This window comes from Benincasa hispida, chromosome 11 (genome assembly GCF_009727055.1).
Source record: "Benincasa hispida cultivar B227 chromosome 11, ASM972705v1, whole genome shotgun sequence".
NCBI lineage: Eukaryota > Viridiplantae > Streptophyta > Magnoliopsida > Cucurbitales > Cucurbitaceae > Benincasa > Benincasa hispida.
Window position 1 is genome coordinate 40,667,160 of NC_052359.1, and position 24,108 is coordinate 40,691,267.

At 31.5% G+C, this 24,108-nt stretch overlaps 1 protein-coding gene across 1 annotated transcript; it reads right to left on the reverse strand.

Annotated features, from left to right (window-relative positions):
* Window positions 1–15,442: 15,442 nt before the first annotated feature.
* Window positions 15,443–19,399, reverse strand: LOC120091726. The gene is made up of 3 exons (XM_039049843.1): window positions 18,799–19,399; window positions 17,317–17,502; window positions 15,443–15,986 (listed from the first exon to the last, which is right to left on the reverse strand). The coding sequence occupies exons 1-3, from the start codon at window positions 19,375–19,377 to the stop codon at window positions 15,702–15,704; spliced, it is 1,050 nt and encodes a 349-aa protein (XP_038905771.1). The 5' UTR covers window positions 19,378–19,399; the 3' UTR covers window positions 15,443–15,701.
* Window positions 19,400–24,108: the final 4,709 nt, after the last annotated feature.

Here is a 24,108-nt window from a genome sequence, read left to right on the forward strand (position 1 = left end):
TCTTTAACATAGGGTTTAACTTATACTTAGTTAATCCCTTTTATTTTCTACTTAAGTTGGGAAAATGGAAATCCAGGTTTCACATACGTAACGACTTATAAAGCTGCTAAAGAGGTCGTATGGCTCAGAAAGTTCTGACAGAGCTGGAAGTTGTTCCAGATATGTCTAGGCCCACCACCCTCTATTGTGATAGTAGTGGTGCTGTGGCGAATTCCAAGGAGCCTAGAAGTCATAAGCGCGACAATTGGAAGCGAAAGTATCATCTGATCTGCGAGATAGTGCATCGAGAGGATGTGACCGTCACAAAGATCACTTCAGAGCATAGCGTTGCTGTCATTTACGAAGGCTCTCACGACTATAGCGTTTGAAGGTCACCTTCAGAGCATGGGTCTACGGGACCAGCCGCGGCTGGACTAGGGCAAGTGGGAGATATTTTTGTACTGGGCCTTAGTGCCCTAGTTTATTGTTTTAAACTAGGTGTATGTACACCACTCGCTTTAGGACAAGTGTGAGATTTTTGGGGATGATGCCCTAAACTATCGTGTCCTATAGTATGTAAACACACTTTTGAACAAACGTTTGTGATATATAATATATGATATTTTCTTCACTACTTGTCTTTAAACATTGGATGTTTTATTTGCTCTACCACAAACCAATAAACTAAAATCCTTGGTTTTCATTATGTAACTTAAGCATGTATGTGGAGACATACAAGTGGATCATGTCTTAAGTGATAACCAAAATGGTTTGTAGTATATGGATAAATGAAGGAAACCTTATCTTGGTAATGCTACGGATGCGGCCCGCTTTGTAGAATAGTTACAAGTGTTGTGACTTGCTACCTGTCTCTTATACACATCTAGATGTGTATAAGAGACAGACCATAGGTGACACAACTTCAATCCTGAGTGTTTTGGGAACTTCTACCTTTGAGGGCGGTTCTTTGATTTGTATGGGTGCGAGTGACATGATTGCTGACTCAAACCTACCACTTTGGGGATTCGTCTGATTTGGGAGTAGGGAACTCAGCTACACAAGATGGAATTCACCCTTCCCCAAAGTAGGGGTAAGTAGATAGATTACTCCCTTAAGGGCTGATCTTAGGGCTTAAACGACGTGGCGCCACACAACTTCTCATGGCTCGAGAGGTGCCCACACATAGTAGAACTATGTTGTATTGTTCATTAGATGGATCAGTGGTACTTAAGGAGTTAGATGTAACTACAGGGGAAAAAGGTAAATTAGCCAGCCTGTACTTACGAGCATCTGTGAAGGGTTATTGTACTGTTTATTAGTTATATCCGATGGACACAAAAATATATCTGTGGTAAGAAGAGTTCACCTATCGGTCTTTAGTGGAATTTCTGGCAGTTAACGGATAGTGGATCTCGTGGCTAAAGAATTTAGTCAGCTATTAACGTACCGTTGGAGCTTCGAATCATAGGTTCATAAGGTCCCCTTGGTAGCTCAATGGATTCAAGTTGAGAATCAGTTTTTGGGTCAGTTTGAAGTGTTCAAATTGGCAAGAAGGAGTTCGATTTATATATGGTATTATTGAACTGGTTAATTATATATGATATGATTGACTTTATGTATGAGATACATTAATTGGAGGAAAATGGATATAAATATGATTTATATCTAGTGGAAGAGAAAACACTATGATTTATATGTGATATTAAACTATAGGTTAATGAATATAATATTAACTTGTTCAAAAGACCAGTCAGATTGTACTGTATTTTGCTCATTACCGCATTGTTGCAGAATTGAAGAAAACTCTTCGGAAGAGAATCCAAAATAAAGAACACCTAACTTTGCTTGACTATGAATGCACCGTTCATTTTTGGTGATATTAAAATGGATCATCAGGTCAAGAACATGTTCTCTCACTGATTGGCTCTATTTCACATGCATATTGTAAATGTACTTGAGGGCCTTGTATCGGATCTGAGCGGACGATTGTCTAAACATTTCCTGGAAGCACTCTATGATCTGACGTGCAGTCATCATGGTCTCATGCTTCTTGGTAAGAACGTCAGACAGACTTGTCAAGATGTAGACTCGGGCCTTCTCATTGGCCTTCATCCAATAGTCATAAGCATCCTTCAACGCTTGAGATGCATTTCGAGCGGGGATTGAAGAACATTCCTCCATCAAGACAAAATACAGATCATCAACAATCATAATCATATTCAGGTTTGATTTCCACGGTTAATTTCTCATTTTTAAGCAAAGATATGATTATGGAAGACATGTTGAAACATATAACAATCCATTGACCTTAGTTTTAGAATCATAAAACCCTTATTAAAATATTGATCTTAGTTTTTGCAACGATACTTTAGAGATTTAGAGCAACAGTCACCGAAGGGTGATCAGCTACTCCTCCCCTAAATTGAGACAATCTCAGCCAATCACTAATACCGGAATAACTCTTATTCCTATACTTCTTAGCTACCGTTGTTTCAATCAAAGATTCATTAACTAACTTAATTCATCCCGTAGGTGTGACCCTCCCATTTTAAGATCCCAGAGGTATGCTTCAACAGGTTACCAAAGGGAAAAACAACTGTTGAAGATTAACCTAAGAAACCCTATCCATTGTTGGAGTTTGTGTTGTTTCGACCCCTATGATGAGGCTCTCCAAAGGGATGGTAGCTCTAGGACGACACGCAGGCAGACCATAGGAATCTTACAATACAACCTAATGGAGAAGACCATAGGATTTGTTGACAGGTGTCCCCCTCCCACTTATTATGAATAATTTCCTCATTCATCTTGTTATTGACCCATGGAAACACTTTACGAAGGGAAGTCGCGCCCAGAACAACATGAAATTGAGCATGAATCTAGCGGTGTGAACCCTTAGGGATGTGCGAGCTGAAATTTTGATATATCATATATACCAACTTCCTCCCACTAAAGTATTCTAATATTTTATTAAGATTTTATTATACTTAGTTAAAACTCGGCTAATGAATTTATGTAAGTCCTTTAAACTCTTTAATAAAATCAATCATTTATTGCATGCTTATAAAATATTTGCCAAATTCACCTTTTAGGTCGGTTCCCAGGTGGAGATGTTCCATTTCCGTCAACTTAAATATCTCCTCATAGGCAGAACCTTCCTTAGACAGAGGTCCCTTATGCGCAATTATTTTATAAATTTAATCTTTTATTGAAATTCATTTTAATCCTATTAAAACAAATTAAAATGATTAACCTATTCTTAATGCCATAAGAAATATCATGACCAATTTTAAACCATTTAAAATTAAATTGGACCTATGTTTTCATGCAATCTAGGTTATAGATTTTAATCTATCTCATTAATACTATAAGTCTTTATAAATTAATGAATTGTTAAAACCTATAAAAACATCAAGCATTCACATACATCATTCACTATTTATTATAATAATTTTAACATATAGTATGATGCATGTACATATTTAGGTTAATCATACATCACTAACATAGCACTTATATTATGATGCATGAGCATGCTAATTCAATCATGCATCTATAAAATATAACCCTTTATATTTAATTATGATGCATGTACATGTTTATCCTAAAATGGGTATTTTTTAATCTATTATGACATTCAATATGTAATATGAATTCAAAAAAATTAATTAAAACATCTATCTAATGCATAATTTAATTAAACAGCAAAATTGGATCGATTTTGGCACCCTAAAATAAAATTAATTGATTAAATTAATAAAACTATTATTTTAATTTAATTAATAATAATAAATTTAAAAAAAAATACAAAAAAGAATTAGGTTAAATCTGTAGCTGAAGACGTCCCGCGTGCGCCGCCTATGCTCAAATCCAAACTCGGAGCGCTGCAACGCTACGACTACTGCGCCTTGTCTCTGCCTTTCAGTGTTGCAACACTACAATAGCAGTGTCACAACGCTGATCGGCAATACACTCCCGTTCGGCATTTTTTCGACTTTGAACTTGTTCCGAACACCTTCGTTTCTTCCTGATCTCTTCAACAACCATTGCTCTATGAATCGACACGGACTTACAGACTCAAAGCAAGAAATAATTTGTCCAGAAAATACAACAAACTCTTAAATTTAATCAAATTTAAAAGTAACCTAGTGCAAAAAATCGAAAACATCCAATTTTGCAAAGCAACATTCAAACATTCATAATGCATAATATAAAACCCACCTCTAAACGATTTTATTCAAAAAATACAAAGAACAAAGATGCAAGAAATTGGCTCTGATACCAATTGCAGGGATCGAATCATGCGATAGAAGCGCTTTGTTAGAACGGATTGCATCCCACAATCCGATTTTTATATAAACAAAATCATTGAATTAAAACTAAATATGAACATGGAAATTAGCATGCTTTAGAGTAGAACGATCCTCTTCTCGTTCCAATGAACGGATTTCTAACGATATTGATCACGAACAATTTCTTGAACAATCTTGAACACTACCACGAGAGTAACCTCGTTATTCTCTAGAATTCCAATGGAGGGATAGGTGGTATCCAACTATTGGAAGAGGGAGAGGAGAAAAGGATTTTGGAGAATAGAGAGGATTTTCTTTATGGCTTAGGGAAAATTCTATACAATAACACTATCGTATTGTATACTGTGTTGTGTGTCTGGTGTTTTCCTAAAAGGCCATAGGGATGTCTTTATATAGAGAAGGGTTAAGCCATTTTCCTAATATTTTACTTTTCTATAATTAATTAAATAATGCTTATTTAATTAATTAGTCCAATTAAGTAACACTTATTCAATTATAAATTGTAAAATAATTAAATAACTATTTATACATTAAATTGAATTTAATGTGTATATTTAATTATCATAAACATCGCATGAATATATGTAAAACCTTTCTATTAATTAATTCTTTGTGAATCTAATTCACTCGAACCAATTAATTTGAATCTTATTCAAATATTACTTTCCAATTTAATTATAGATCATATTTATGATTAATTATATATTAATCACATTAATATATAGTTTTCTCAAATTAATTTGAATGATTCAAATTATCCCTTTTAAGTATCCTTTAGTGAGCTAACGAGAGAACCTAGTAGACCTATAGATCAGAAGTTCCAACGATATGAGATTAATTAGCTAAACTCATTAACCAAATTAATCAATATTTGTTAACTGTGAGCACACTCCACTAAAGACTAACAGTTTCACTCTTCTCACTACAAATATATTTCTTTGTCCACAAATATAGACCAATACCAGCAAGTTAGTCCTTCACGAATATTTTTAACTCCAAAAGGGTCAAATTACCATTTTACCCTGGGTTACCTCTGACTCCTTAAATACCAGTATTCCTCTAATGAACAACTTATTTATGGTCCAACCAATAAACAAAAACCCCTCTCAGACCAATAAGAGGGTAGGGCTCTTTGTTCAAGTCCCGGAGACACCACTTAAGGGAACACTTGTCTACTTACCCTTAAGGCGGGAATGAATGAATTTCATCTTGTATTATTATGTTCCCAACTCCCCACTCGGTCTTGTTCCCAAAATGGTAGGCATATTGAGTCGACAATCTAGCCACCCTCACCCATACAAATAAAATGATAATCCCTCGTAAATAGGAGTTCATAATATTGATTTAACATCTATAACTCTTTATTGATAACGATCAATTAATAACATTTACTATCTACGAGTTTTAGGGCATAAAACCCAACAATTTCATGTTCTATCCAATAGTCTTAGAATTTTAGATCCATATACTCTCCATCTCAATCAAATTGAAATATTGTAATTTTTTTATTTAATGCATTTTCAACTTCTGCCTTGTACTCCTTGAACATTTCAAGGGTTTCAAACTTATGTTGCATTAGATAAAGATACTCATATATAGAATAATCATTAGTAAAAGTGATGAAATATTCAAACCCTTCTCTTTCCTTAACATCCATCGGACCACAAAGGTCTAAGTGACAAGTTCTAAGGATTCTTTAGCCTTGTGACCTTTTGCATTAAAAGATCTTTTACTCATTTTACCTTCAAGGTATGACTCACATACAGGTAAAGAATTTTCCTCTAGCTCGCTTAGAAGTCTATTCTTGACCATTCTCTCAATTCTATTGAGATTTATGTGTCCTAATCTTAGGTGCCAAAGATACGCATTTTCTTTAGAAGAAAATTTATATCTTTTATTCTGAGTTATCACAGTTTTAACAGTTCAGTATGAAGGAGAGCTTTTGTTGCTAACGATCTTAGCACATGAATATTATCTTCCAGCTTAGCAATATTTTGTTACCATTTTTGTAAATAAACATTTTATTTACACTGAAAGATAATGTATAATTTTGTTTAAGTAAATAATTTACAGAAATTAAGTTCATCTTTAATTCAGAAACTACATATACATTCTTCAATAAAACATAATTTTTTTGTAAAGTAGGTCGAAGTCCTCCCATTGTTGTCACAGAGACAACTTGCTCAGTTCCTACACACATCGTCATTTCCTCGGCCTCCAATTTCTCCCAGAAACCAATTCCCTGAAATGAAGAACAAACGTAGTTAGTGGCGCCTGAATCTATTATCTAGGATGAATTATCATTCTCCACTAAACAAGTCTCCAACACAAGTAAATCGTATTTACCTTGCTTGGCCTTCTTCTTTTCTGCCAAGTACTTGGGACAATTCCTTTTCCAATTTCCTTCATGGTTGCAATGGAAAAGTATTCCCTTTGCAATCTTGGTCTTCTTGCCCTTTTGGGTAGCAACTGGTGGGTTACTTTTCCCCTTTCCATCTTTCTTTTTTTTCCACTTTTTGATGCCGGAAAAGGAAGGTACAAACTTAGTTCCAGAGGTTGAACCTCTAAAGAACTTTTTGAAGAATGAGGCAACATTTTTCTTACCCTTTTGTTCCTTTACTTTCATCAAGTATGGGAAATACTACAACTTGTTGAACATGGTAGTTAGGTTGTAGTCAATCATGTTCATAACAGTATTACTACGGAACTATAAGAAACTTTCATATTTATAGGATAAAGCTAACATAACTGGCTTCATCAATGACAGACCCGTTCATCTCCATGACATTAAAGTGGACCATCATGTTGAGAATATGCTCTCGAACAGCAGCCCCCTCTTTCATATGGGCATTGAAGATGAATTTAAGAATGTCTTGTCTGAGCTGTGTCAACGGTTGTCCAAACATTTTTCGTAGGGACTCCATGAGCTCATAGGCAGTGAGCATGGGCTCATGCTTTTTGGTCAAGACTTCAAAAAGGATTGCTAAGATATATGCTCGAGCCTTTTCATTTTCCCTTACTCAGCGCTCGTAAGACTCCTAAATGTTTTGAGCGGCAGTTTGAGCTAGGACTGGAGGACATTCCTCCACCAAGAAAAATCTCAAATAATCGATGAACATAACTATATTAATAATGTTTTTCCAGGGGATGTAATTATTGCCAATTAATTGATCAACGGTGAGCATATTTAACATTACGAAAGTCATTTTGGAAAAATGTTGAAACATACAATTTATTTATGTTAGTATTCCATACAAGACCCATTTTGGAAAAACTAATCAAGTTTCGCAAAATAATTTAATGCACCCTATCCTTTTCTGACATTGGAGTAAAGAGTCATGCAAATGCCATCCATAGGGGGACACAAGCAAAGGTGCCTCGAGCCCGAGCATGAAAATTTACTACAAACTAATAGAAGAGATCGTGGGATGTGTTGACACACGTCAGACTCCCACTTACTATAAACACTGTCTCAATTCACCTTGGTATTGACTTATACAAACAACACTCGTAGGGAGATACAAGAAAAGGTGTCTTGAGGTCGAGTATAGATCTTACGATGTGAACTGTGAAGGAGAAACGTGAAAAGAAAAAATGAAGTATAATATACCCATTTTTCTCCCATGAATGTTTTACTTAGGGTAAATTTAACTTAGAAAAATACGGCTAATTATTTCTACTAAGTGATTGTTTAATTTTGCCCAAAAGTAACACTTACTTTGGATCTATAAAGCACAAATACTTCATGTGAGGCAAAGAATCCGTATCAGACACGTATCGGATACTGATACTTCCAGATACTTTTCATATACGTATCTGACACGTGATTTGACGTATCTATTTCTACACGTACCTTTTTTTAAAGAAAAAAGACAAGCAACTCATCTAATCTTTCTCAATCTAAGACTAAGCAACCTATTTAAAAAGCTCACTACTCGAGTCCAAAACTAAAAGGAAACAAATAAATAAAAGACCAAACCCTAGAATTATCTGATCTTCATCTTCACATTTGAGTCCCCACAAAGTCCACCAAAATATAAACCATTTGGATATCTTCAACAATTCAATGAAGAAGTTCTTCGTTTATCTTCATACTTCTCCCTTTAATCTTCTTCTTCTTATTCTTTGTAATATGAGCACTTTTCTATTGCATTTTATTAACTATTGTACTTCAACATCTTAGATGTTACTTTTTTTATATTGTATTTCAATGTTTGTATTCTATTTTGTTCTATTGGTATTAACTTGTATGCTAAATTTATCTATATCCTAGATTGTTTTAAGAAAAAGAAAATGTATCTTCAATATATCAGTATCCTAGTTTTTTAGAAATATATATATTAAAAAATGACTTATCTTTATACGTATTCGTATCTTAGTTTTTTAGAAATTGACAAATCGTCATATCTGATCGTATCTGTATCGTGTAACTGTATCTGTGTCTATGCTTTATAGCTTTGCATAGTTAAACAATTTTGTTTAATGTTCATCAAACATTTTAACAAACTTTAATCAACAATTGCATGTTTGTAGAAAATCTATCTAATTCACTTTCCAGGTTAGTTCCCAAGTAGATGTGTTCTATTTCCGTCAATTTAAATACCACAGCCTAAATAGAACTAGCCTTAGACCAAGGTCCCTTATAGATACGTTTGTTACAATTTTTAATCTTTTAATTAAAACCTATTTAATCCTATTAAACTGATTAAAAAGATTAAACTATTTTCTAATCTCATTAGAAACATTGTGATCTTAGGTCTACGTGAATCATATTTTAAACTATTTATAAAAATGATTTAACCTAAGTTTGCATACAATTCTGAATTATTGATTTTAATTTCTAATTTCATTTAATTATAAAGATTATAAAATAAATGAAACAACTTAAAATCATACATTGAATTTAATGACATACTTAATAAAATTATCTAGAGCAATGTCATGCTTCATGCAATTCCCATTTCATTACTTAAGATACATAACACTTATATACTAAAGTAATGAAATTCAAATAATAACATTCATACATACATCCAACTATATATTATAGCCTTTATAACATAAATTATGCATGACAATGTTATTATGCATGCAAACATTATATTGTAACACTTATATTATATAAGGCATGCTATAAAAATAAATCATGCAATTATATTATAACATTTATAATACTCACGATGCATGACTAATGCATAACCTATGGTTGGATTTTACTATATGATATATATAAATGAGATTAAACCATACATCAAATGCATAATTTAAAGAACAATTTATGGACCGAGATTGGACTCTTAAACAATTAATTAAATTAGTATAACATTTATATTAATTTAATTAATTAAAAAACTAACTATTACATCAAATAATAATCAAATCAGTTCAAAACAGGTGAACCAGGCCTTGAACCGCATGAACTGGATCGCCCAGCACTCGAACCACCCACGAACCAGTCGTTGAATCGCGCCTTTCGTCTCGAAACATTGCAGCATTGTGACCTAGCATTGCAATGCTAACAAAAAAGATTATAAAAGAAATTAGGGTTTAGTCACACTTACCCTTAAAGCCAATAATTCTTCAACGATCTTCTCCCCACGAACGTTCACGAATAAAAAATCAAAATGGCCACCACAACAAAATTTTCCTCTGTATTCTCCGAAGAGGTTGAGAATCAGCAGAAGTGTATGGGCTCTGCTATTTAAAAGAGAGGGATGAAGATTTAGTAGAGAGGAATTTTTCTGGGAGAATGCTTAACTACCCACTACCACGATCTTTCTGAGTGTATAAATTTAGTAATATATATATAATAATCAACTTATTTATATAACTATATGTTATATCAAATATAACACATAGCTTATAGTTTACGTTATATCAAATATAATATAATTTATAGTTTTAATACTCTCAATAGTTCACTGTATTTAATACAAATCTAATTTATATTAAATTTAATTATATGAATCTCATCCATATAATTAGTATTTAAATCATATTCAAATATTTAATTCCTCTCAAAATAAGCTTTATTTTACAATGTATCAAATATATTATATTAATCATATCATATATAATTAATTTCCTTAATTAATTTGAACAATTCAAATTAATCCAAAATTAATTTTCAATAATCCCAGTTGAGCTACAAATGGGACCTTATGGAAGCTCCAATGGTACTTGAATATTAATTAAAATATTTTAATTAAATTACTCAACATCCATTAACTTTTGGTCACACCACTAAAGACCGACAGTTGCACTCTTTGTACTACAAATATATTTCTGGGTCCATTAGATATAACCAGTCAATAGTTCAATGATCCTTCATAAAGTGCTTGTAAGTACAGCTGAGCAAAATTATCGTTTTGCCCCTGTAGTTACATCTAACTTGTTAAGTACCATTGACCCCTCTAATGAATAATAAGTCATAGTCCAACTATGACAAAACCCCTCCGGGCTAAGAGAGGGTATAGTGCCACATTGTTCAAGCCCCGGAATCAGTCTTTAAAGGAGTAATTTATCTACTTACCCCAACATTAGGGAATGAGTGAATTCCTTCTTGTGTAGCTGTGTTCCCAATTCCCCAATCAGACGAATTCTCGAAATAGTAGGCTTATTGAGTCAGTGATCTGACCACTCTCACCCATACAAATCAAATGACTGCCTTCATAGGCAGAAGTTCACAACTCACTCAGAATTCATGTCATGTCACTTATCGTCATCCTGGTTGAAATGTAAGTCTCTATTATTGATGGCGTTATATAATGAGACTATTCACTTCATGGTCTAGTATTATACAAACCCCTTTTTATAGAATACCCTCGCTCACATGTCTCTACATGAATGATTAGATCAAATCATTTGTAGCACTTCACAACAATTGTAACATCTACAAAGCGAGTAATATTTGTAGTGTCACCAAGATAAGGTACCCAGCCTTATCCATCTACTATAAACTATTTAGGTTATCACTTAAACATGATCTACCTGTATGTCTCTACATATATGTTTACGCTATAGAATAACCTCAGATGTAAGTTTATTGGTTTTGTGGGTTAATGTTACTAAATGTCGAATAAAATACCTCATATTTTTATTAAATAAATAAATTATTTGTGCATTATAATTACAAACTACAGAACAAATGAGAGTTAGGGCATCAACCCCAACACAACATTTGGCCTCCTAAGGCTTCTGATATTCCTTTCCTGGAGGATCTTCAGATACCAGAAGGTGGTCTGCTGCTTCCCACTGAGTTGGGTACTCGCATCCTACGAATTTTGTATATCGAGTCTTGCTCTCTGACCACGATTATTTGTGATTTGACTGAAATATTGAGTGTTGAAATTTATGTCTTGGTTCATCTCCTCAGATTTTCACTTCCTTGATCTAGTGTGGATCCTCCTTCGGCTGATTGATTTTCTTCTTGGCAAAAAGGGGAGATAATTATGTGGTTTTGTGTTGGTTTGTTGGTGTCGATTGTTTTGATGTTTCGATCTGGTTTTGTGGTTGCGGCTTTACTGATGTTTGTTTTCGGTGCCTTGGTTAGACTGTTTTGTTTCTGTTATTGTCCGGACTGTAATGTGTGTTCTCGCAATGAAGTGTTTGGTTTCTTCTCATTTCTACCCAATTTTTTTTTTTTTTTTGCCAAAAAGAAAATATTATGTCAAAGGGGAAGTTTGTTATTGTTGTGGTTGGCAAATAATCTTTTCTTTTATCATGTTGGATTTTTTGTCTCTAACTTTTGTAATGTTGGGGTTAATGGCCTAAATCTTGTAGAGTCCTATAGTTTGTGAACTTTGTATGAACAAACTCTTATGTGATTAATAATATATGATTTTTTATTCACTTTGTCTATAAAATATGTGATATTTTAGTTGCATTATCCACAAACCAATAAACTAACATCCAAGGTTATCTTTGTAACTTAAACATATATGTGGAGACATACATGTGGATCATGTTTAAGTGATAACCTAAATGGTCTGTAGTAGATGGATAAGGCTGGGTACCTTATCCTAGTGACACTACGAGTATGGCCCACTTTGTAGGTGTTACAAGTGTTGTAAAGTGCTACAAATGATTTGATCCTAATCATTCATGTATTAGACATGCGAGCAGGGATATTCTATACAAAGGAGTTTGTATAAGACCAGACCATGAAATGTTTAGTCTCATTATATAACATCGTTCATAATAGAGACTTTCATTTCACCAGGATGACCATAGGTAACATGACCTAAATCCTGAGTGAGTTGTGAACTCTTCCTATGAGGCCGGTCCTTCGATTTGTATGGGTGAGAATGGCAATATCGCCGACTCAACAAACCTACCATTTTGGGGATTCGTCTGATTGAGGAGTTGGGAACACAGCTACACATGATGGAATTCATTCCTTCCCCGACGCAGGGGTAAGTAGATAAACTGCTCCCTTAAGGACTGATTTCGGGTCTTAAACAATATGGCGCCACACCTTCTCATGGCCCGAGAGTCATAGTGAGACTATGATCTATTGTTCATTAGAAGAATCAGTGGTACTTAAGGAGTTAGATGTAAATACAGGCGCAAAACGGTAATTTGGCCTAGCTATACTTACAAGCAATTTGTGAAAGGTCATCGTACTATTGATTGGTTATATCCAATGGACACAGAAATATATCTGTAGTGCAAAAAGTGCAGTTGTCGATCTTTAGTGGAGTGCGTGACAATTAACAGATGGTGGATAATGTAATTAAAGAGTTTAATTAATTATTCATGTACCGTTAGAGCTTCAAGCTATAGGTCCATGAGGTCCCCTTGATAGCTCAAAAGGATTTAGTTGAGAATCAATTTTTTTGTTAATTTGAATTGTTCAAATTAATAAGAGGGAATTTAGTTATATATGATATAATTGTTATAATGTATTTAATACATTATTATTTATTCGAAAGAAATAAATATTTGAATGGGATTCAAATATATTTTTTATGAATGCAATTCACAGTTGTTAAATTTAATATAAATATGATTTATATTAAATGCTATAAAATAGAGAAAATGAACTATAGTTTATATTATATATGATACAATATTAAAACTATAGGTTATGTGTTATATTTGATATAACATATAGTTTAATATAAATATAATATGATAGGTTAGTTATCATATTTATTTATATTATTTTATTATTTTGAATAATAAATTTCTATTTTTTCTCCAACCACCTTAGTGGATTGTTAATTGGTTTTATGGCAAAAAGGAATTAAAAGAAAATAAGTTTTTTTCTTCTACCTACACGACACAGAAGACTACAGGATTGGAAGGCTGCTATACGATTGAAGTTTATTGTCTATACGATAGAGCTTTCACAGAAACGTTTTGTGTCTTCTTTAATCTTATTCCTCCTCCAAACTCAAACAATCCCTCCTAACCAAAATAGTCAAAGTCCACCACTCCTAGATTCTCACCCTGAGAATACCAAAGGTTCACTCTGGTAGTGTCTCTATTTGGTTCATGAAGTTCTTGAAGAAGGTCTTCAAGTTTTTGCTGAGTTCGAGGCTCATGACTGTTCAAGGGATTTACAAGAAGAAAGATTCTTCAAACGTGTAAATGCATATCTTGTATGTTTACTGTAAATTTAGTTTTCAATAAAAATGGAATTTAGACAACCCGTTTCTGCTCAAGGATCTTTTATAAAATGAGTTCCTTCAAGTAAGATCCTTTCTTTATCGGTGTTAATCTGCTGGAAGATTTTTTTCCTTCTTTACTGCTACTGGTTATGGCCTGTTGACCTTATAAATGAGATATATTTATTTAGTTTTTTGGGATGTTTTAGGTTAGCCACCTATACTATTTGATTAGAGCTTTCTTGTTCAAAAAAGTTTGGTGAAGAAATTGTGGGATTGTACGTGAATTACCTTTGTGAAATTAAGCAGACGTTCTCAAAAGCAGGCTCTGGAAAAAAAAAAACCAGTCGTTTGTAGAGTTGTTAAAGACGTCAGGTGAGTGGTTATTCATCTGAAAGTGAAAAGAAGGTGAGATCATTGATGCGACAACAGTTTTAGGGGGAGCCTAACTTGCTCACTAGTAATTCAGTTATGTGTATGCAAAGATTATGTAATTTTAGTTGAAATGTAGGTTATAGAACCAAATTACATACTAGTGAATTTTTTCTCATCTAGGCATAGAGCCTTCCAAACGTAAATGTGATTACATCGAACTGGATTAATAAATTTTGGTGTTTTCTATCTTTCTCTTATCTCTACCAAATGTTGTTTTTGTCTGTGACATCTTTCTTGGCTTACAACATCATTGTGATTCATCCTTCTTTATTTCAATTTGTTTGATTATTTACTTCTTAGGAGTGTTTTCAATAACCAAGTAAGGTTTTGAAAACTAGTACCTTGTCTTGTAATCAATCTTTTGGTTTTTGAAACTTAAGCTTATTATAAATACTAATAGCTTCCACCTATTAGTTTCTTTATTTTGTTATTCTCGTTTTCCACTAATGTTTAACAAAATTAAGCCAAATTTTGAAAAGTAAAAAAGTGAATCAATTTAGACTCTTTATTTAGATTAACTTTGAAAAGCGTCCATACATCAACTCTCACATGTGTGTAGATTTCTTCAAATGTTGGATTAACAAAATTGTCAACTATAATTGATGCATGGACAATTTTCAAAGAAAATCCTTACCGAAAATCTAAACCGATTCACTTATGAAAATCTAGAGGTTTAATGGATAAAATTATAAGTTTTATATGATATTCATCGAAATGAAACATAATGGAGGGTATGAATTGATACACTTACGAAAGTTCAAGGTTTAAATTCATACAATAAATATTAATTCATGGCTTAGATTTATACAACCACCAAAATTTAGAGGTATAAAAATTGATATTTTCTTTTCTAAAAATTTATAGGTTTGGTCCCTCTATTTCCAATACAAAACTGTCCAATAAGTTGGAATTGAAAAAGTTTCCAGTTTCTAATCGGTTTCGTAGATGTGGTTTTTTGTTTTTTGTTTTTTTTTTTTTTAACTTCAAGTATCTAGTTAGTAGACATTGAATTGAAAATTCAATCTATCAGACATTTTTTATAACTTAAAACCTTAGTAAATATAATCATAGAATTATGGACCAAACTTATAATTTAATCATAAACAAATAAAGGGTAGTTGTTTTAAATGATAAAATTGTTGAAATATTTTCAAATATAACAAAATGTTATTGTCTATCAATGATAGATACCAACAAACATCGATAAATATTCATTAGTATCTATCGTTGTCTATTACTAATAGACAATGATATTTTATTATATTTATGAATAAATTAACTCATTTTACTATATTTGAAGTCCATCAATAAATCAAAGTTGTTTTCCTATCACTAAGAAGCAAAATTTGTTGATTGACAATGATTATCAAGAAGGTAAGCAAGTACTATTGAATGATCGGGTATGACGCTTCCTATCGTAGGCTTTCCCAAGGACCAATAAGCATTCGACATGGCGATGAAAGTGGGGCCGTATGAATTTCCAAACTACTCTATAATTTGAAATGAAATTGAGTCGAATTGTAAGCTCCAATCCCATCCCTGATTCAAGCTTGTCTTCCATGTCCCTCCCCGCACCGTACATTGGCTTATTACTGGTGCCCACGCTTAAGTGAAACGTCGTCGTTCCACTCTCAGCATACAATCTTGGACCCTAATAACCCACATAAATTATTAAGATTAAATTGATTGTTGCTGAGCTTAATTAGTCAAAATTTTAAATTTTAGGGTAAAAAATCAAATTTCAACAGCTAACTAATTTTCATAGGAAAATTCTTATAAATAAAAAAAATTACAAAAATTCTAAAAGTGGTTTGTACTTTATAACTTTTTATTATAAAGTGTAAATATTTTTAAATATTTTTATATTTAAAAATGACCTATTTTCATATGAGGATTAAAAAAATATATAAAAGGTAGGATAAATGCATATAGTGTAGGCGAAACTGAGAGTTGGAAAGTGAAACCATAAAATTAAAATAAAATAAAACACTCTATTCTTGTCCAAAAAATTGAAGCATGTAGGTTGCATACTCTATACATAAGTTTTCAAGACTATTTTTAAATTTAAAACAAAAATAATAATTTATTCAAAATTCATGTCTGATCCAAATGGCTCAAGTTCAATCCAATTTTTACCCATCAAGTAAGGCTATGGGCCTATGTTTGAGAAGTTGGGTTGGCTCAAGTCTGATCCAAACAGTGTTTGAGGCCCGTAAAGTTTAGGCTCGAGCCAAATTTGGGCCTTTAATTCTTTGGGTTGGACTAGCACAACTTGACCTAATGATGAGGTTGAATCGTGAGTATTCAACTAATAAAAGTTTCGTTTATTTCAAATTTTCATTTGAATTTCAAACTCTCCAACTTATATACCATCGTCCATCGTGGACATGTTCAAATGCCACGTGAAAGGGTTTAACTATCCATGGGGGTAGTTTATGCAAAAATTTAGACATTATAGAATGAGAAATTTATGTAGAGTTGAATTTCATTCTCATATTAACTAAATCATTGCTCTAAAATCACATCTTCTTCATGACTTTAATTGAAGCTCACTTGGGTTTGCTCTTAAATTCTTTCCAAAAAATTTCTTTATACTAAAAAAAATAAAAAAAAAATAAACTTTCCATGACAAAATAATCAAAAGCCAAAATAAGGAGAAGAGGAGAAAAAGGGTCCTAAAATCTAAAAAGAAAAAAAAAACACGTGTTTAACATTTTTTAAAATTTTTCGTAGTACACTTGACAATAACCATTTATAACTAATGTAAGCAAAAATTTATCGTCGATAATAAATTATTGTCATTAAAAAATTTATTGTGACATTTTTTTAAGTGTCATTGATACTCTTACTTTGATATTCGATATAATGACGGAAAATAACGATTACAAATATTAATTGTAATAGCTTTTAGATATCATGGTCTTTGTTTATTCTTTTTGGTAGTGTTAAAAGAGTAATAATAGAGAATAATGAGGGCTTACTTGTGAAGTTGCAATAGGAAGAGGCCCAAAAGACATATGAAGAGATGGAGGAAGGATGTGAAGGCCAAAAAGCTTAGAATGGTTGTCCACAATTACATCCATTGTGCAATTGCATGTTAGAATCTTAGTTCCAACTCCTGTTTTGTCCACTCCTTCCCCTAGCATAAACTCTTCTATTTCTCCCACCTGCATCCATCCTCTATTTTCTTCAATAACATTTATTTTCATCATTTCTCTTCATTTTTTATTTCGTGTCTAATACGTCATTATCATTATTAATAATATTCACTTTCATCATTCGATATCAATTTTGGTTAAAAAATGTGCATATCGACGATGTATTAAATGTTGTAATGGCAGTGGTAAAAAAAAGGTATAATAACATAGATTAAATTACCATTTCAGTCCTTTATATTTCAAATATTATTTCATTTTAGTTCTTGTATTTTGAATAAATCTTTTAAAAAATTTAATAAGTTTAAAATTTAATCTATAAAAATAATTAAATTAATGAAGAGAAATAAAAAGAAAAATAGTTTTGAGCACGTGTATTTTCAACATTGACACATGATATATTGAAGTTAAAAAAAAAAAAAAAAAAACAAATAAACATATGATTTAATCTCTAATAATTGATTATGTATGTATGTATGTATGTGTGTATAGTTTTAATTTAGCATGCTTATTTGAATCATTTAAATTGTAATCCCTTGTATTTAAAAATAATTCAATTATACCTTAATTATTTTTTTTAACTCCTCATCTAACATTTTCAGAAATTATGAAAAATCCTTTTATTCTCTGATAACCTTATTCATATTTTGAAATTTTCTATCAAATATACTAAGTTTTATATGTTTATCATCCGTCATTATTAATATTCAACAACGAAAAAATATATAATTGAAAATAATGGATCGATTTATCTTATTTATGAATACAAATATGAAGAAAAGAAAAAGTTAATGCATACATTATTTATTTCAAAAAACATAGAAAAAAAATATATCATTCTAGCTAATCCTACTTTCTTACATTTTCATAAATGTAATGATAAATATTTAATGAAAAATAAGATTCTCATTGAAGAACAACATCTATATGAAATGCAACCATAAAAATGTGTCATAATAATATATATATATATAAAGTTCCTAATATATTAACATTCACAGGATCCAAATATACGGCGAAAATATATCTATATATACAAATATTTCAATATTTATATACTAATATATTAACATTCAAAGGAAAAGGCAAAAATTATTTTAGAAAAGAAAATATATCTATACAATACTATCTCTATCTTTTATGACATATATAGACACAAATAGAGGTCTATCGTAGTCTGTTGTCATCTATCATAGATAAACAGTAAAATTTTACCATATTTATAAATATTTTAACTTATTTTCTTATATTTAAAAATAGTCAAAATATATATATATAAACAAAAAAAAATAGGGAAAACAAAATTACCTTAACAGAAATGATTGGTGAGGGAGGATTAGTGACAATGTAAAAGACAAGCAAAGCAATTCCCATACTGAAGATTGCCCTCCAACTCAACTGCAAGCAAATCCATGCATTAGAATCCGAGTTCCTATACGTAAAATACCTCTTCCAACAACCTCTTTTTTTCTTCCCATAATACCCTTCCTCGTCTCCGTCCTCGTCGTTCTCCTGCTCCTCGTTGCAGTCTCGACCGTTGCCGCGACCGACGATCAGGCGAGTCTCGCCATTGTCGGTCCCGGCCCCATGGTTCGAGCCACGAGAGGATGAGTAGTGGGAGAGAGTAAAGCGAGAGGCTTCCTGGGTTGGGTTGCGGTGATGGTGGTGGTGGTGGCGGCCGTTGGGGAAGGTGTCGGAGGGGAGAGGAGAGTGGCAAGCGGAGGACTCGGCGGGGTTTCGGATGTCGGAGCTGTTGGCGTGGGAGAGGGTGGAGGGGCTTTGTACGTAGTAAGAACAGGGATAAGAGTGGAAGAGAACGGCTTCTTGCTCTTCGGCAGCCTCCATCACACGGCGGAGAGAGTGGCGGAGAGATGATTTCTCTGACATGGGAGAAATAATGGGAGGCCTTTTAAACTTTTCAGAATAAAGAGTGAAAAAGAAAAAAAAACGAGAGGTTGCTTTTTAAGATGATATTTAATGGATTTTTTTAATTATATAATATTTGGGAAATAATGTAGATCTGTCCAATGTTCTATGACAAGTTTCAATTTTTTTTAAAAAAATTATATTCTTTAATGTATTGGAAAAGTTGTGGGGATGAAAGAATTAAAAATGAATTGGAAAAAGAATTAGTTAATGTTGTGGGATGTTTGTCCAAGGTTTCCTGTCTTCACTAAAACACAATATTTATTATTTCTTATATAGCAAATTTTCATGTTCGTTATATATATATAGATTAGTATTTTCAAGTCATTTGATAAATTTTATATTCTTGGGTTATCCTACATGCTAATGTTAAATAATGAAATAATTATAAAATTTTACTTTAAGAAAAAATAGTCCAAATGTCTTGCAAAATGAAGAAACTGAACACCAATGTGGCGTAAAGCCTCCGATTCAAGTCAGTAAAGGGTTAAGATGAATATTGGTAGTAGAGAAACAACATGTTGTATGTAATTGATATTATGTAAATGGACACTTAGACTTGTAAAAACACTCCATTAATTCATGAAACCACTGAGTCGTTACACTTCGAGCAGTTAACTCCACCACCTAAAACAGCCACCAATGCGTAATTTTCTCGATATAACCCTTTCATGGATTGTTTGTTGCGACTTTGTATTACTACCACTAGACTTCCATTAGGTTCTCTGTGAGTCATTTGAGCTCGCTCTAAACTCCCTCGCTACCACTAGACTTCCACTAGGTTCTCCATGAATCATCTGAACTCGCTCATAGATCCTCCTAGCTCCTAGGTTTCCTCATAGGTCCTCTAAGCTCTCTATAGAGAGGATCCTCTAAGCTATCTCTTTCCATAAATTTCTTATCTCTCGAGAACTCTTGGTCTCAACTTATCTCGATATATCTACTCATAACAATATATATTAATCACAATTCCTATTAACATTTTGAATTGGAGTGAAATAAATTAATATTATAAAATGGAAAAAAAAATAATAATAAGCCTATGGCGATATTGAAGAAAAAACTATAAATAGTCTAAATCAATTTTATTTTTAAAAATTTATATTATTCATGGGAGATGATCATTTTTAGACTTTCATTTAAAAGACTACTTTGTTGGTTTTGGTACTCCAAAATTATTATATTATGGTACACATCCTTTACCATTTTATTAGCATTCTTTTTTGTGTGTTAATAAGAACTCAATTTAAAAATAGTGGCCCTTCAATTATCTCATTCCCACATATACTACATCATTTTCACATTTAATTTTACATCTTCTAGAAAAAAAAAAGTTTTTTCTTACTCATAATTTCTCTCACATCCATTTTTTACCTATGATTTTAAAATGTGTGTCAAATTTCAGAAACCATAAAAATGCTATAATTTCATTATAAAAATATGGTTAGTGATGTAAAAAGGGGGAAAAGAAGAAGGAAAAAAAAAAGTAAAAAATCAAAATGATGAATAAACAAGTGCAAAACAAAAAATGCTTTTTAAAAGGATAATAATTTTGGGATCCCAAGGTTTTTAACTTTACACCGAAAATGGCACCATCTTAGGGAATCATAACAAAACTAAGCATGCTTTGATTAAATCTAAACTATTTATATATATATATATATATATGTAATTTCAACAATTTAAATACATTAAACATCATTATATTTCCCAATTAATTATTACAAATTCAAATTAAATTTTAAATAAAAGTAGAGAGAGAAAGAGTGAGAAAAATTTCTTGGTTTTTAAGCCATAGATGTGAGAGAGAGAGAGAGAGATAGGGGTATATAAGTAATAGGGCAATGATCATAAGGGTAAGATAATGAAAATGATGTATAGCTTTAATTTGCTTTTACATCAAGAAGACATTATGATATGCACTACACTCACCTTATAAATCATTCCATTTTCTAAATACCTTTAATAACTACCCCTCTCATTTACTCTTCCCATTAAATTTAGTCATCATTATAAATATTTTATAAGTTTTTCATTTCTTTATAAATTTTATATACATGATATTCTTCTTCTTCTTGTTTCTTGTTGTTATTATTATTATTATGTATAAAATAAAAAAGTAGTATTTTGTATAGAAGACAATAAATTCTCCATTCTATAACTATTTGGTTTTTTTATTTTTAGTTTTTGAAAATTAAGTCTAAAACACCTCTACTATCTCTAATTTTTTTTACTCTGTTATCTACTTTTTATCCATGTTTTCAAAAATCAAACCAAATTTTGAAAAATAAAAAAATAATTTTTAAATTTTTTTTTTTTTTTTTTTTTAGAATTTGCCTAAGAATTCAACTCTCGCGCTTAAATATTTTGATTATCATTATAAGAAAATGAGAGAAGATAGACATAATTTTCAAAAAACAAAAACAAAAACAAAAAATAAAATAATTATTAAACGGAATCTTTAGTTTTTAAACTTTTAGTAATATATTAATAAGTTTTCTAAACATACAATTTTGTGTCTTAATAAGTCCTTAACTGGATTTTGGGGATCTATTAATATAAACTTAAAAGATGATGAATTGAACTTAAAATTTCTTGATTACAATTCAAGAATGAAGTTGGTATTTGAAATCTACCACTTTTAAGATAGATTACTTGTAATACGTTGTGAGAGTTTTGAAGTGCTTAAGGAAAATTTGGAAGATGAAGTTGGTTATTATAGTCCTAAATTATTATAATTGAATTACAATAGTTTGTGTTTAAGGTTTAGATTATTTTAATTTGAGTTATAATAATATCTTTTTGAGGTGTAAACTACTTTAGTTTGGAAGGAAATAGTAAACACTGTAGCAATGAATAAAAAAATGATGAATGTAAAATATAGAGGTGTTCCAAAAACCCGGTAACCCGACCAACCCAGTCTACCCAACCCAAACCGTAAGGGTTGGGTTGGGTTTGATTTTATTTTGGATTGGGTTAGGTTAAAAATGTTAAAAAATATTAAATTCGGATTGGGTCAAGGATTGCCCCATTTCAGGGTCGGGTCGGGTATATATATATAAATAAAAGTAACGGAAAAACAGTCAAATAAAAAAAAAAAAAAAAAAAAAAAAAAAAAAAAAAACCCGGTGACCCAACTTGGAAATTTTGGGTTGGGTTGATCCTCTAAAAAAAACTAATAGGGTTCATTATTAGCCAACCCGAATTTTTGGGTTAGTCCACAAAAATCTTCCAACCCGGCCCAACTCAGATTATGTACACCCCTAGTAAAATAGTAAAAATTGTATCAAATAGTAAATATTGTAGCAAATAAGGGTTTTGAAATAGTGTTGACGGTAGCTAATTGGGGAATACAAAATTGTATTTATTGTAGCAAGAGATAGTTATTATAGTCTCGAGATAGTTCTCGCTTCAAACACACTCTAAATGGGCGTTTGGGGCGAGGAGTATCCTAAGACACCACTTCTTGCTACAGTAAATACTATTTCAAACCCTCGATTAGCTAAGGTCAACACTATTTTCAAAACTTCCTTTGCCACAATATTTACTGTTTGCTATAGTTTTTACTATTTTATATTCATAATTTTTTAATTTTTTTACTACAGTCTTTACTATTTTCTTCTCAAATTAAAATAGTTTATACCTCAAACACTTACTATTATAACCCAAATTAAAATAATCTATACCCAAACACAAACTACTATAACCCAACTATAATCTATGATCACCAAGTTCATACCCAAACGCCCCAAGAGTTTATACTTCAAAGATTTTATTTATAAATCTTCCTCGAAGACTTTCTTAACGAAATTAGCGGAAAAAATTAAAGTTTAATCCGAAACTTGTTAAATTGAATGATGTGGCTGGGCCATATGGGTTCCAATATAAGAGTTGTCCATAAACTTCTCCCTGGGTAAAGGGTTAGGGGACTGCTAAGCTAGTGTGATTTTTTTTCTGAAAAAAAAAAAACAAAATTAGTACTAGTGTGACATATGATGACATTGAATTAATTAATTAAATTTTGGTTAAAATAAATTTAGCTCGAGTTAATGATTGATTTTTTCAACTTTAATATGCAACGATTGAGTCGTTGTACAATAAAATCGGTAACCATTTAGATTCGTTTAAAATTTGAACAATTAAATTGAAACTTAATTTTTATGAAACAATTCACCGTTGGGACGAAGTTTGTTTAAACTAAATTGCAGCCCATGTTAAAGTATAGAGAGATTTAATAGTAACAAATTATAGCTTAAGGATTAAATTGTTGTTTCAATTAAGTCATAGGGACTAAAAGTGTGTTTTTTATACTTATGTTATCTATTTGGGTAACGTTCTCATGTACTATGTAAATGAAATATTCTCTTGAACTTTAATATTTATGTCTATTTGATCTCTAAACTTTCAAAATTACAAATTTAGTCTCCAAACTTTTTAATTCATTAAACATATAATTCACATTTATATCAAATAGATCCATTACTTTTTAAAAAAAAATTGAATTGGATAGAAACTTGTTAGACAAAAATAGAAAATTTAAGAATCTATTAGACAATTAAAAATATAGGAACTCATTAAACATTTTTAAAAATCTCGGGATCAAATAGATACAAATCTCAAAATTCATTAACTAAACATGTAAATTAAACCCCATACACATATATATACACATAAATGATGTAGATAAATTAT

Bases quoted from the DNA above. Each gene is read 5' to 3' on its own strand.
- LOC120091726 (XM_039049843.1), bottom strand. From the start codon at position 19,377: ATGTCAGAGAAATCATCTCTCCGCCACTCTCTCCGCCGTGTGATGGAG. The intron at 17,503-18,798 runs GTAATTTTGTTT...GGATGGATGCAG, and splicing joins CACCAATCATTTCTGTTAAG to GTGGGAGAAATAGAAGAGTT. The intron at 15,987-17,316 runs GTAAGCCCTCAT...GTGGGTTATTAG, and splicing joins TTCCTATTGCAACTTCACAA to GGTCCAAGATTGTATGCTGA.